At 39.5% G+C, this 15,896-nt stretch overlaps 1 protein-coding gene across 5 annotated transcripts in view; it reads left to right on the top strand.

Annotated features, from left to right (window-relative positions):
* The window catches only part of ccser1 (coiled-coil serine-rich protein 1), a 204,336-nt gene that overhangs the window by 5,711 nt on the left and 182,729 nt on the right, over positions 1-15,896 (top strand). For all 5 annotated transcript variants that reach the window (XM_038305276.1, XM_038305285.1, XM_038305293.1 and 2 more), the window contains exons 2-4: positions 9,404-10,415; positions 12,214-12,631; positions 14,855-15,039. In XM_038305276.1, coding sequence (XP_038161204.1) covers positions 9,429-10,415; positions 12,214-12,631; positions 14,855-15,039 — 1,590 coding nt within the window. In that variant the 5' untranslated portion in view covers positions 9,404-9,428. The remainder of the gene's footprint in view (positions 1-9,403; positions 10,416-12,213; positions 12,632-14,854; positions 15,040-15,896) is intronic.

Raw genomic sequence — 15,896 nt, 5'->3', positions numbered from 1 at the left:
GTGAGCAAATACTTTTGGCAATATAGTGTATGTATATGTGTATATGTATATATATATATGTATGTATATATATGTATGTATATATATATATATATATGTATATATATATGTATATATATATGTATATATATATATATATATATATATATATATATATATATATATATATATATATATATATATATATATATATATATATATATATATATATATATATATATATACATACATACACACACCCACCCACCCAAGTATTTGTTTAGCCTCTTTGACTTGCCCATTTTGGGTTCTGTAGAGGCTGCAGGCTGAAACCTGCCTATCTTGAATATTATAAATGCTGCAACCAACAACAGCTTTTTTTTTTTTTTTTTTTTTTTTTTTTTAATTTAGAAGCCTTTGTTCAAAGGAAAAGTAATGATCTGCAGATTAGTTTCTGTGTGGTTCAGTAAAACAGAAGAAGAACTCTTCCCTCTTCCAGTTAATGATAGAACTGTTCTATCATTAACTGGAAGAGGGAAGAGGAACTATAAAAAAAACGCATTGCTTCTCTAACTCAGGTAGTCTTGCCACCTTTTGTGCATCAGCCTAGCAGAGTAGAAGTTTGCAAATCAGCCCGTTTAAGGTTTCATTTAACTCTGATTTAAATGAAGTCTGGTCAGACCTCATATTGAGCAGTTCACATATTACTGTTTATTACATTATTTGTTTTTTTTTCACTGATCTAAAGCTCCTGTACTCTCTTGCTTCTCAAGTTTCTGTTGCTTTTTCTGAGTCCTGGACATGTCCAAATCAAGTGGTATTCATCCTCCATGCTGATTTTTTTATTTTATTTTTGGCAATATGCATGGGAGTAGCTTGAAGCGTGATAGTGAGCTCTGATAGTGAACAATGCACCAATTCTGCTACCTGATTGGATTTTGCTGACCAGGAAAGAGCGGTGAGGTTACCTGAGGGCAGACAATGGTTCCCACTTAGTGATTTGGATACTTGGACTTGGTTTAGGCAAATGGCTGGAGAGGCTTTAAAGTAATTCTTACTGACACAAGATAACATTAGCTTTTTATTACTTAACTAACTAGCTAGATTATGTAAAGAGGGGAAAGTAAGCTGGTACCAAAAAAACATATTCTACCATATATTGTGACTCCAGCACATGCTGTTGCAGATCTTCCTCAACAGTCTACTACCTAATGTTACATGATTAAAAATTAAACCTAAAATAACAAGACTAATAACTAAAACTAACATCACTAGGCTCGTAGTGAAGTTTGTGGGGAAATATGTGCAGCACTCACCTGGGTCATAATTTTGGTTCACAAAATATGGTTTAACAGTTGTACAAGTCAGCAGTGGTACCTAGTACTGAGAAGAACTGCTGCCTGTTCTAATACGCTCTTTTTTTTTTGTGCCACCAGATTCAACTCATAGTTGCCAATCTGAATGTGTAGTTAGATATTCTAATCTAATACCTAAACCTACACGCTCACTAACTGAGTGTGTCCCATTCAGGGGTTGCCTCCTCTGAAAGCCATGTTTGTTGACTAATTACGTCACTCGCAGCACTGCTCTGAAGGCATTCCCAATCCACAGATCCTCCTAAGACTTCTTCAAATGCTGCTGACCAATGCATCCTCGGTTGGTTTGAGGGATCCATCAGCATAGCCTTCTTGGCTTATCATTTCCCATGATTCAGTGCGGGTCAAAGCAGATTGATCAAGCTCGGGCAGCAATGGTAGTGTCAAAAATGGTGAATAAGAATTTAAATAGTACACTTTCTAGTACCCAAAATACACTTTCAAGATGTTGAGAGTATATAGGTTTGATCAACTTGAATATCTCCTCAGTTTGTTAAGATTCCAGTTATTTTAAAAAGAGGTTTGGTGTTTCTCAGCAACAGCTCGCCTTAGGAGGGTGCCTGATTCCAGACTCACTGAGTTGAACTTACCTCCGGCTCTGGGTGGAAATTAAATGCCTAACTCATTCAGATGGTATCAAAACCCTGGCTTATTTTAGACTTCTATTTGTTATTCAGTTTATCTTTGCGCAAATTAAACTTAAACATCCAAATTAAAATTTTATTTAACTCTATTGGAGGTACACTTGGATATTACTGTAGCCACAGTACAACTGCTGCAGTTCCTCAAGGATTAAACAAACAAAAGTTGGAGCAAATAGTCAGGTTGCAGCCAAAGATCCTTCATTTATCCTAAAAAGGGAAGGTTATGTTCATAAATCTGGTTGTATGTGTCAAATACTTTCTAAATAACAATTTTATAATTCCCATTGGCCTATATATCTTTCAGAAGAGCATCTTTTTTGCCTCAGGCTGTCATGTTTCCAAAGCAATTAAAGTTGCACTGAGGCAAGGGTGGGATGGCTCCTGAAGACTAGACCATCTAAACTTGCAGCTTTTCACTTCTGGCCTTCATTGTTGTTGAAGGCTTCAAAAGGACGTGACCTATGTAGACCGGGTCCTGTAAAGGATGCAGCCCCTGAACAGGCACACACCCACTGTGTAACACCCACTAAACTCTCACAAATTCAGCTCTGCCTGCTGTGCTCGCACTGGACTGAACCGCCCTTGCATGCCGCAAGCCATTGGAAATAATGGCTTTCAAGGAGCAGTTCTGTGCTCAGCTGTGGCTGCCCTTGCAACTTAATAAACTGAATGTAAACCAACCATGTCCTTAATTTTTTTCTTCCAGTGCCTGGGAGGTAGCCTAATGTAAAACTTTCTTTGATTTCTTCCAAAGTAATACTCAGAATAAATATTTCATTATTTTATGGCAGAGTTCTGGATATAGATCCAGATGAAAAGGCACATTGAACTTCTTAGAATAGTTCTGTCTCACAATACCTCCATTTCTATTTAGTCAAATAATATTTAAATGTTTCCTTGTATCTTATGACGAAAAGCCATTTATCTACTCTATTAACCCCACCCCCCTTGTTTATTTTTTTAACATTTAAATATTTTCACATTTAGATCTGAACCTTCATGGCATCAGGTGGTCTTGGAGACTCTGTGTAATTTGCATTATCACTCTCTGAGGTGATTCCAAACCTTTAGGTGGTTTCACCAGAGCAAAACTGCTATAGAATTTAGTTTTATTCATCTGGAATTAGAATATTTGCTATTTCTTTTTACATATCAAGTTTTGTAGGTGTTACCTGTCAACGTGGAGGTTGAGGTTACTTGAGGACCCAAATGCAGAGATGAGGGAGGCAGAGATGAGTTCTTATAGGTTTAATGAAGAGATACTGAGGCAAACATCCAAAAACACAAAAATACTTAGAACCAAAAACCAGCAAACATCAGGGTAAATGCGCGTGGGGATCTACAGGGGAGAAAGCAACTAAATAATAAGGAACCAGCACTGAAGAACTGCACATGGAGAGTATATATGGGAGACAGAGCAAAGCCTTTGGATAATCAACTGATATAGAGCAGGTGTGGATGGAAGAGACTAGAAGGGAGCTAGGGGAAAGGAGACAGGCACAAGGAGGCAACAGAGAGTAACTTAAGACTGGCTTAAATATAACACAAAATTGAAAATAAACCAAAAATCAACAAAACAGAATAACTGAAAACTAAAAACTCAGAGTCCCAATAGAGGAGAATCATAACATTACCAGAGTTACAATTTAGCTAAACAATTTCTATCCATGGTAAGTTTAATAACCATAATGCCATAAAGTATTTTCTGTCTGCTACTGTAAAGAATGCGAAAAAGTGGTGACAGAGCAATTTTTTGATGAATATATATGCAATAGTTTTAATTGAACGAATTAATGTCAGTTATAGTACTGCTGCAAGTATCAGTCAAGTATTTTTTTTATAATACTGGCAAGAATCAAAAAGTATTTTTCATCCCTGATTATATATAAATACTTTATATTTTTGGGTAATTTTGCTTGATAAGTCTATCCAAGCGCATTAGATTGGCAATTTAAATTGAAAGGTACATTATCTTCCTGGGGGAGGATGCCCCCAGATCCCCCCAGAGGGTTTTAATCCCTTTAATCTTTTTCACCCCTGACCCCTTTTTCAAGTTTGATCCAAAAGTGCAGATTAGTTCTACAGAAACAATATATTCATCACAGTATTCATTGTTGCTGTGATTATGTGAGTAGGGTCTTTATGAAAAACACAATGAACCATCTATGAAGGGCAGCCCAAGTTTAAATTTGTTGATTATTTATTCCTCTTGTCACATTTACTACTTTATCAGATATCTGGATACACATTTTTACTGCCTAAAAGATTGAATGAGATTTTGCTTTTCATAAAAAAAAACACTTCACACCATCAAATTTTAACATTAGAAAGATGCTGTTGTTTAAAAAAAAAAAAAATGTTTAAGCCCTTGCAGTCCAATTAACCGGAGGTCACAGGTTACCTTCCAGAACCCATATAATGTGGCTTAAAATGGTGATGTTGTTCTCCCTTATTAATAGAGGACTCCAAGTCTGTCGTAATACCACGCTGAAATCGTTGTGAGGCTATGGCCGCCATCCCTCTAACTGTATCAGAGGAGATCTCAGCCTATGTGTGAACGCTCTACATGTAGTTTCTCATGCTATTAAATCCGCTCCATGAGTTTTAATTGTTATCTAACAAATCAGCTCGCACATAAACTACCCAATTATAATTACCTCTGTTTGTTGCTGCTGATGGTGCGGTGAAAATAGAGGGACGCTGTGAGTGGCTCTTCTTTCATGAATTGTTTCTTTTTATTTTTTTTTTGTAATGGGACACAAAGCATTAGTTTGTTGGTGGATGTTGTGTCATCTCTCTTCTCTACATAATTACAGAGCCATGTTTTCATTGTGTCGGCTGAACTTTTTCATAAAAATCCAATCACCATCACATCCAGAACTTGATCGAATTCACTGTCCAGGAAGTGAGATTTTAATTAGCCACTTCACTCAAGGGTGTTAATGTAATCTTATTACACAGAGACCAAAAACAAAACACTTCAGTAGCCCTGAAGGCTAGCAGGCAGCTTCAACAGTGTAAGACGGACTGCGCTGTAAGTAATCCTAATTTATGTAAGAAAACAAAAGGAAAGACACAACTACTCACTGAAATTAATTGAGCACATTGAGTTTTTACCTGCTTTATGGCATTAACTATGTTGAAGATGTGCTTACAGTGTAGCTACAGTAGATTTAATGAACAGTGTTTTTAGTTCCGCTTTCTGGGGCAAAGGTGAGAGATAATTGACTCTGCTACTTGTTTGCTCTGTTCTACTCTGTCGTTGATTGCTGTTCCTTATAATGCACCTGCAGAGCAGATCCGTCTCAGAATGAGCTCATTTTATGGTTATGCTGCAGCATGCCAACACGTAACAGGCTGTGGGAGCGGCTTTGGTTGCTGAACTGATTCTTTTCAGGTTAAACAGGTGTTCTGTTCAAAAATGGAAAGCTCTTATAGGCTCTTTCTCTGTTTGATTTTAGCCTCTTATCAGTGATTGTATGAGTCAATATCAGGCTCTCAGAATGCTGAGCCAGACGTTTTCCATGGTGGTGGTAGCATCATGCTGTGGATTTGGGAAGTTGAAGGACTACCTAAAAGTAATTCAACCTCCCCCTTCAATCATAAACTTTAAGTTTTTAAAACCTGGACATAATTCCATCAGGGCAGCAGCCCCAAACACCTGTCAGAACCTTGTTTGGGAATCAATAAAGCTGACTAACCATCCTGTTGGAATGGCTATGGCTTTTTACACAGCCACAAGCTGTTAAACCAACCAGTTACAAAGATCCTCTCTTACTGCAAAGAAAAGTATTAAAGGTATGGTGGAGGATTTTCATACATTTTTTAAAAGACCTGCCCTGTCCACTTAAAAAAAAAAAAAGTAGTGCTTGCACAACCCTGTACCGGCTCCAGAGAGGGAACACCTTTTAAACGTGTGCAGCAGCCCATTTCTCCTCGTGCACGCTCTGTTTAAAAGTTGCTGTTTGCATCGCTCATACAAGCTTACTTTCCAATAGAAGATTTGCCATTTTTCTATTATATCAGACTCACCAGTAACTGAAAACGAGAGCAAGCACGTAGGACAGCCTTATTTAAACATATCAGCAGAATGATTGAGAATTAGGAGGACCACTTATTTTCATCCACCTGGAAAAAGAACGTCCTCCACTAAACCTTTAAGATATCAATTCGATTCAGTTTATTTGTATAGCTCCAATTCATAACAAATCATCTCAAGGCACTGTACAATTCAACCAGATCATACAATCAAATTGATTGCATCGACTCGAAGGTTTATAATTTTGACTAGAAATATAAAAATATCTGAGTTAAATTAAACAAAATCCTATTTTACAAGATATATAATAATTGATATACTAAATTTTAGGGCTGAATGTTTTTTTTTTTGTTGTTGTTGTTTTTCAACGAGTATAACGACTAAAACCTTATTTTGATTTTGTTTTGCAGTAACAAGCATGTAGACCTTTTCACTCCAGGGTTTCAATTTTTCATGACCTTGAAGGCGTGCTTGTTTAGAGTCCATTGTTGCAGGAGTTAACTGTTACGTTTGTGTGGAAAAGTTTTTACTTCTTCTTGCATGCATGGATCTGCTTTCTAGCTGCTATACCCTCTTCCCTTCTGTGTGGTGGCAGACACACTTTAAGCATGTAAATGCAATCTAAAGGGCTGCCCTGTTGTCATTGTTTTCAAGTGTTTGACCCACATGCAGGTCACACACAGGAGACAGGATAATGAGTTTACAGATATATATTTAGGTGAGAACGCAACAGGACCGGAGCCGGATCATGGGAGGCACTGGCGCCGTGGATGGTCGGGTTTGATGCACTAACTGCTGAAAGAATCAGAAAGTTAATATGGCACCAGGAGGTAGAAGATGGTCACAGTCTTACCTTGTGCGTAGAGCAGACTCTACCCAGGGGGGAGTGAGGAATGGCGGACTCAGCAGGTTCTCCAAGAGGTGAGGCTCCGGAGTTCGGTGGCTGAGGTAAAAGGGATCTGGCTGATGGAGGGTTAGTAGAGTCCGAACGGCGTGACGGTGAGGAGCAGCGGCTGGCTGACAGCATGAGGGTCCGGGATATCTGGTGGGGTCCTAGGCCCAGCTTGGTACCAACAAGGGAGCCTCGGAGTGGGGTCTTGAGCACGAAGGAACGTCTGGAGCAGGACCCAGAGACGACGAGAACCAGAAGGCTTGACTTTGGACGTTTGACCTTGAGAGATTGCGTGGAACGGAAGCCAGGACGTCAGAGCACGAGAGAGAATTTGGATCGGAATCCAAGGCATGAGACAACCCGAGAAAGACGGGGAAACAAGAATTACTCTGAGAACGTGAAATTGTCAGGAGACGGGGGGCAACTGAGTCCTACCGCTCAAGGTTAACACTCTGGTGTTGATCAGCCGGCCTCCCTCCGCTTAAATCCTCCTGTAATCGTGCCGTTGAACGTGCCGCAGCTGTGCATCATGCCCCCCCCGTCAAACTACAGCCATCTGCGGGAGAAAAGGAGAGTGGGAAAAAAGGCAGCAGGCAGAGACCTAACTGGTGCTGCCCGCTAAGTCCTGACACCTTTAATGTGACCAAAATGGAATGCCTCTGCGGCTTTAAAATTAAGTTTTGTTCAATTATAGTTATGTGTATTGCACTTGTAATTAATTGCCTAGCCCTGCTGAATATCCGCCTACACACACTCTAATCTGACTAAATCTCTCTCAGCAAGTTTAGCCCTTAACAGCATGCTGTTTTGTATCATCAATCCACCCACCGAAAGGGGGGAAAAAGACAAGAAAAGAAAACAGTTCAGACAATGATTTCAAAGCCCAACTCTCTTATTTTCTGTAAATTCTGTGTGGATCTGTACCATAAAAGAAAGTCAAACCCTTCTGCCTCACAGGTAAAACTGAACTCGAACATTCAGCACCTAGAGCAGAGGGTTAATGTTTCTACATGGATAGTTTTCATGAATTAATTTCATTGTTAATATAAAATCACTGTTTAGATGTCTTGTGATTGACTGCTGTAAAGTTTCGGATCTGAAACATAAGATAACTCTCAGAAATTGGAGTTTTAATGCTTTCGATTTTTGTTTCAATATTAAAAATTCTGACTTTTTTATTTCATGATGATTACTGCAGAGACAAGAGAGACATTTAAAAATAAAAGCACTCAGAGGGAGCAGACCTCCGTTAAGTGGCTCATCCCCCTTACGTATTGTGACTTTCACCTTAAGTTAACCTATATTTGCAAAATAATAAAAAAAAAAAATCCTGGATCAAGGTGGTAATCCGGATCATCACCTAAGTCAAAATACGCACCTTCTCTGAAAATTTCAGCAAATTCCATCCATACCAGTTTTAGTTATGTGGAAAACACACAGACAGACAAACAATGCCAAGTAAAACGTAACAAGGACGTACAAACACCAGCCAGTATTTCAAAAAATCTGAGCCTTTTTTCCTTTTTTTGTTTACCTGGCATAAGTATGGATTACAGTCTGCAAATATACTAAAATAGATGGCGTCATCCTTCCACCTTCCTCTGCTGCTTAAATCTGTCAGTCAGGGTGGGGCTGGTGTCTAACTCCGGCAGTCTATAGGCAAAAGGCGGGATACACCCTGGACAGGGCGCAAATTAGTCACAGGCAACACAGAGAGACACAACCATTCATGCACACACTCACACCTAAGCGCCATTTAGAGACTCCATTTAACCATCATTCTTGGACTGTGGGAGGAACGCGGAATACCCGGGGAGAACCCACACATGCAAAAGGAGAAAATGCAGACTCCATGCAGGAAGAACAGAGGACCGGATTCTTGCTGCAAGGCTGCAGCGCTGCAAACTGTGCCACCATGCAGCCCTAGATGGCAGGGCTGAACGCCACCAATAGGAAATGACATAATGTGGAACTATCAAAATAAAATCACAGATCAGTCAGGAGGTTTAATCTTGGCAGGATTTGGGTCTTCCAAAGAGACAGTGGCAAAATTACACTGATGAAATGTTTGCAAACCGGCTCAAGTATAAAGAGAGGATGTTCTAAACATGACATCATCAATCCCTGATAGGTAGCACATAGGCAGACTTGACAAGTGTGTGAGCAGGTTTCTCCAAATACCTGACTCAGTTACATCACCTCTGTTGCAATTAATGGGTCACATAACTACTTCTTAAAGCTTGTGGAAGGAGACCAAAAGCTTAGCATTAAATCCTATAGTTTAAACATCCGTTTGACAAAAAATTAGGAAATAAATAAACTCACAAGTTTCTTAAATTTAAAAAAAACATCTTTCTGTAATTACTCTGGTATTTTCTGTCTTTTCTATAGAATGTGTGCTTTAGATCATATCAGTCAATACTGATTCCTGCTTTTTGTTAACTTTTTTTTTGTCATATGTGTGTTTCTGCAGAGCGCCTCCCTGTCTCAGCTTCCCGATGGGGGAATCAGGTTCACGCCGTTCCACACTGGTTTCACGCCTGCCAATCTTCCGCCGCAGTTCCAGCAAGCGGCAGGAGTCTCTCCCCTCCTCCCCCTCCTCGGGTGGAGTGGGTAATGGCGTTCACACCTCCTCGCCCTCCAGCACAAACTCCAGCTCGGGCAGTACTGGCAAACGCCGCAGCCTGTTTCGGGCGCCGTCTCTTGGTTTCTCGGCTAAAAGGAACAGCGACCCAAGGGTCCAGCCCATCAATCTGAACCTCACGCCTCCCCTGACGCAGACAACTGATGCAAACGGAAACGACCAGCAGACGGTTACTGCATCGACAGGATTCGGTGAGGGTGGCAGGCGTTCAAAGTCACGTCACTCATTTGGGTTTGGGAGCCACAAGCAAAAGAAAATCCCACGCTCGCAGACTGAGGACTTTGACAAGGCCTCGTCATCCTCTTCCTCGGCCAATCGAAATGTGTTCATCAACTGCATCAGCAGCTCTGGAACCAATGAAGGTGATGACTCTGGCTTCCTTGAAGACTTCAGTGGGGCCAGTAACAGCAGCAAACGCTCCTCGCGCCAGAAGAAGCAGCTACTGCCAAAATCTTTCTCAGCTCACTACCGCTTCTCTCGCACATCTGATCACCACAGACCTCCAGAAGTCAACCTAGAACCTCCAAGCTCCACTACCGTCACTCCGGAGCCCGGAGGGCTCACCCCTGGGTCATGGCCTGGAGAACTGACAGGAGGAGGTGGCGAGAGCTCACTTCAGTCTCCAATGATATCTGAAGATCGAACCACAGCCATCACTCCCTCAGAGTTCATTCCCATAACAGAGGATTCCGTGTCTGAAGGGGAAGTACTTCCAGCTCCCAGTCCTGGATCCGGTTTAAACTCAGGCTCTGCTTGTATTTCTGACCCAGCTGCTGATGCTGCTCCGCCCGACCCTCCTGCTGCACCCGAGAATATCAGCGTGGCAGTCTCAGCTTCTCAGGTAGTTTTACTCAAGTAGCAGAAAATCTCTGTTGGATTTCAATTTTATAATTCAGCAGGTTTTAAATTTAATTATACACACTGATTGATTAACTTGAACTTTATGGCAATGATGTACAAAACTTTTATTTTTTATTTGCACAGAAAAATTTTTTTCATCAATAATTGGTTTTAGAGGCTTGCTTAGTTCTGCATGACACAAAACAAAGACAATCGAGAGTTTTCCCTGTAGTCAACATTTTAATGTCTATGATTCATCCTAGAATTTTTTAAGTCTGACATTAAAATTGTATGAATCATCTTTTTAATAAAAGAGCTTAAATATAAAGGTGGATAGAGATGTTATATAGCTTTACAAAAAAGACCAGAATAACGTTTTGTTCATGATTGTTATAGTAGATCTACAGGAAGGCCTTTATTGAGCAGCAGACTAAGCAAAAATAAAAATTAAAATGCAAAAATGACAATAATACACCTGCAGGACGCCGTAATCTTCCAGAAAAGCTTTGTTAGCTTCTGGACTGAGTTACTGCTTTACAAAATAATAAAAAAAGGAAAGTCCAATAACTATGCACCTTTAAGGTTCTCTGAAATGTAGTAAAATATGTATTCCCTGTCAGAACCTTCAATATACAGAAGCAATTTACAGTGTAGGAGGTTTTTAGTCTTATATTCAGTTTCCGGCCTTTTTTAGGTGTAAATACTGCAGGAATTGTCTCTGCTGATGTGGATATTCACTCTCTGCCTTTCATGCCCCCTGTAACTTAATATTTAGTCACATTTCAACCAAAGAGACAGACAAAACTAAATATATATATATATATATATATATATATATATATATGTATATATATATATATATATATATGTATATATATATGTATATATATATATATATATATATATATATATATATATATATATATATATATATATATATATATATATTAGGGGTGGAACGGTTCACAAAATCCACGGTTCGGTTCGATTCACGGTTTCGTGGTCACGGTTTTTCGGTTCGGTTCGATTCGGTATATGTTGATTGTTACACCGAAATCCCATAAAAATTTATGAAATTAATGAAAAAATCCCCCAAAAAATAATGGATTGTAATTATTTTAAATGATCCGCGGAAACCCTGGATCATTTCTGTATGTTTTGCTGCTTTGAATTTAATCATCTCGCGCATGCTCTCTACCATCTCCAAGGGACTCAGAGGGGAGCGGACGGGAGCCACAGTGGAGGCTGTAGGCTTTGCTTTGTGCAGCCGGTCAAAGCAGGGCGGAGCGGGGGTTGCTGACGGAGTATGAGGGATTTCGGGGTTAGCATGACATGTTGCTGTTAGCATAAACAAAACGTGTTGCACAATGCTTGCACACTGTTACACTTTTATCCACAACTTTCTTTCCGCTGTCATCGTAGGTCACTCTAAATGCAAAGTGGTCCCATACAGCAGACCTATAAAGTGCTGCTGCTCGGGAGTGTAAACGCTTCGCCTATGAGAAAAAGGAGCAGCGCATGAACCGGACAAAACACACACGAATCGAACCGAGACAGTCGAACCGAACGGTTCTGACGGTTTTCATAAATCGTCCCATCCCTAATATATATACACTATACTTAGAGCAACCTTTTAGTTGAAAATCACACCTAAAGAGTTCCCATGCCTTTCCAGGGTTAAGTGTTGAAACCCTTTTCCACATTTCTGTTGCATTTCCTGCTTTGCTTCTTGCAAAATGGATGCCATTAGGCTTAAAATTACCTGTTATATTCAATTCAATAAAACATCTTCTCCTCAGGTTTTCTTCACCCCAGTCCAGTCCAGTGCGGAGAAACCTTTACTCCCTGACACTAGCACAGCCAACAACACAGACTACGAAACGGCAGTTTCCCTTTCCGAGCCAGAGACGGCCGTACCCTGTCCACCTCTGCGGGAACAATCGCTGGAAGAGTGGAAGGAGAGGGAAGAGGAAAGACAGGAGGCGATAAAAGAAGAATCAGCTGAAGAGAGGAAGGACGTGGCAGTGGAGAGGAAGGCAGGGTACCACACTGAGACCACAAGTGAGAGCGAGGTGTGTGGGGCGCGCAGCGAGGGCTGCCACTCAAACCCTGAGAAAACACATCGGAGGGCGAGACACACGCGCTCTCTTCAAGAAAAAGGAAGCTTCTGCGGCTGCCACGAACCCAGGTCCTCTCATTTGAGGAAACCACACGCAGGTATAAAACCCAAACCAACAGGCGGAATCGCAGGTTTACATGCAGAGTCACTGCCAGAGAGTAACACTGCATGAATAATCACTTGGCACAGAAAAGAGACACAAACAGGCTTCATGTCTGGAAATCCAGTCTAGTGAATCTCAACCAGTTCTGACATTCTTTTGTGATGAGTGCTATTGAATCGTTTCCGGGCAACTGCAGATCTTTGTCTGAAGGATAACATTTATTAGGTTAGTTGAGGTGAAGCAGTGACTAAAGACGGCATCTGTAGTGTTGAACAAACTAAAACAATGATATTCAGTTACTGATTAAAGAATATTTTATTACTGGCACATGGAGAGCCACTTTCTTTAGCTTCTAAATGATTTCATATTTGACATTTTTAATAACATCCTGTAGTCTGTTGTGGATAAAAAAAAAAGTCCAAAAAATACACTTTTATGATCTGCAGCAAGTTCAGACAATGTAATTCTTTTTTTTTGTAATTCAAGTTTTTGTTGAATTTTAAAATTTTTAAAACATGAATAAAACAAAAAACATTACGATAAAAAAAAACTAAGAATAAAACAGTGAGGTTTAGTGCAAATCTTTGTTTGCTGCCTTAAAGTTTAAATCAATTTGTAGACATATAGGTGCAAAAAACTGTCCCATTGTTGCATGGCAGCTTCATTATTAGAATGTATTCTTCCCAACATTTTTTTTACAAGCAACATTTTCAGTAATTTTCTCGGTCCACATTTTAATTGTTGGGGTATGGGGGTCCTTCCATAACTTTAAAATAAGTCGGGCACATGTGACCAGTGTAGTGCTCAACACTCTAAAAGCATGCCTGTTCAACAGTGGTACCTCACTTTTATCTCCAAATAAACAGTCTGGGTGATTTTGGCAAACAACAAGCTAACCAACCCTGCATATAGCACAATACTCCATTCCATAATGGAGATGACAATGTAATTCTTTAAAGCTAGTCCTCATGTCAGATTCTGATCAGAGCATTTTAAAACCAATTTTTAAAATACTGTTTTATCTTAATTACTGCTCTGAGTAGGTTTTTCTTGCAGTAAAGTTTTTTTTAAAAATTGTTTACTGTGCAGCAGTACAAATTTAAGAAAATCTAAATGCAATACAATATTTTCAAAACTGATGCATGCCTAATTTCAAACAGAAACAAACCGTTTGGTTTATAATATTTATTCGTATATATTATCAGGGTCTCTGATGGAGTATTTCAGTGTAGCGAGCCACTACGATCAATATGCTGAAATTAAGCCTCCACGCTCATAAATAAATCCTGGTGAGACCCCTGATTGTATGTTTGATAAATAACTCTGAATTTTATTTTGAAGTTTATGAATATTTTCCCTCCTAACTATATTAAATTGCAATCATAATTTTGCAATGTAAAAACATCAAATTTTGACCTCTGCGTTAGCACAGTAGATGGTGTTCTGCATTACAAACAACCTGCCGTTATCCACCTTTGGATCCCTAAACTGCAGAGATTTGTTGTATTGATTCATTATTGCAGGCCATGTCTTCTCATTCCCTCAGGTGCTGTAAATGTTTATGGCTGTAAGAGCCTGGAACTGTGGAAAAATGTTTAGATCTTTCTGCTATGTATCCTCTTTCTATTTTATCGAGTGAGTTTTCAACAACAGAGTTGTTAATAAAAGAGCCATTCATCCCATTCAGGGAAAGCTTTGTGTGTGGGTGAGTGGGGTGAGAAATGGCAGGAAGAAATGGCTGGCATGAGGTCCTGTTTTTAATAACCTGTTGCTCTGTAAAATGGTGCGGTATCACTTCTCGCTTTCACTTCACATTTTCTGTAAATCACAGTAGAGCAGTTATAACTATCTTCCTATTGTTTTTTTTTTTCTTTTCAGAGGAATATTTCCCCTGAAATCTTGCATTCATTTAGTGGTTTTATTATTACAAAACAATCTAGGTGTGGGAAATCTGAAGAATTAGATTATTGTAAAACAATAAACACAGTGAGCAAAAAACCAATATAGCTGCAGGGCTTCCTGCTTCATGAAGGAATGATTTAACTTTGTTTAAAAAGCTGAATAAGTAAAAGTGGCTTTATTATTTGGTTTTATGAAAGAAGCCTAATTCTCTGGGTTTGTCTGCATTAGAAATTAATAAAAGGAATATTGCGTCTTAACGGTGTCAGCTAATTTCTGAAACTCTTTCTGTTTTCTTTTTTTTTTCTCCTCTCTGTAGCTTCTGTGTGCAGCAGTGCCAGCCCTTACCACGAGGTGATGCGGATGGAGAGGCGACTGCGCTCCTCATCTGAGGGGGCTGGTGGGCCTCGTGTCCATGGAAACTACAGAGATGCCCAAGGCATGGAGGGAAATGGTCTGCTCAAACACAGAAACAACTCCTCATCATCTAAACTTGGAAGCCTGGTAAGCCTGGAGCTGTTTGTCTCTATTTAGGCTGTGCAATAAATACAAACACTATCAGTATTTTCCTGCATTTGAACGTTAGGCCAGGCTCGGCCATCAACATATGATAATGTTTCTGTTCTTTTTTTAATGTAAACACCAAGGAAAAAAAAAAAAAGCTTTGGGAGCTCCATACAGCCTGCTGGTGGGCTCTAAATAATAGATATGTATATGTTTTTGCTGGCTTTATGTATCAGACTTAAATGCCAAATATGGTTATATGTGTAGTTAAAATGAAATGTGCATTTTTTTTTGTGGCGTAAATACTCATGATTGTAAACGTACTCCAAAATGAGGACTTTGAAGTCTATTCAGCCACTTTGCTTCTCTTCGATTTACCTTTTAAGGTCTTGTGTCCCAATCAATAGGCAACCGGACACTTTAAAGATAATGAGGACTATTATGGATCCAAAACGCCTTACAGCAAAATACGACTCTAAGAAAATACATATAGATTGTTTTTAATCCTTTGCAAACAGTTTTCAGTTGTTTACATCTGGTGTTGAAGTACATCTCTTACTGTCGTGATCCAGTGGAACCTCTTACAGTTCTTAAGATACAGCTCTTTTTTTTAGACTTTGCTGCGCACACAAGGGCTACGTGGAAGATGGCTTGCACGTGACGTCGTGTTGAAAAGCTTAGAGTTTGATTGTTTGTGCATTTCATGGCACAACATGTACACTTTGATCAGCAAGTGTCAGTCTTGTTTTTGCTTTAAAACCTCAGATCTAATCTTCCTATCTGATACATCAATATCAATAATTCCATCACTGTGAGGGTGAGGGTAATAAAGTATGCATTTTTTTTTATCACAATGA

The sequence above is a fragment of the Cyprinodon tularosa genome, unplaced genomic scaffold, assembly GCF_016077235.1.
Source record: "Cyprinodon tularosa strain WSP-4 unplaced genomic scaffold, ASM1607723v1 ctg115, whole genome shotgun sequence".
Taxonomy (NCBI): domain Eukaryota; kingdom Metazoa; phylum Chordata; class Actinopteri; order Cyprinodontiformes; family Cyprinodontidae; genus Cyprinodon; species Cyprinodon tularosa.
Note: the sequence above shows the minus strand (reverse complement) of the source record. Positions and strands in the feature narration are given on the sequence as shown.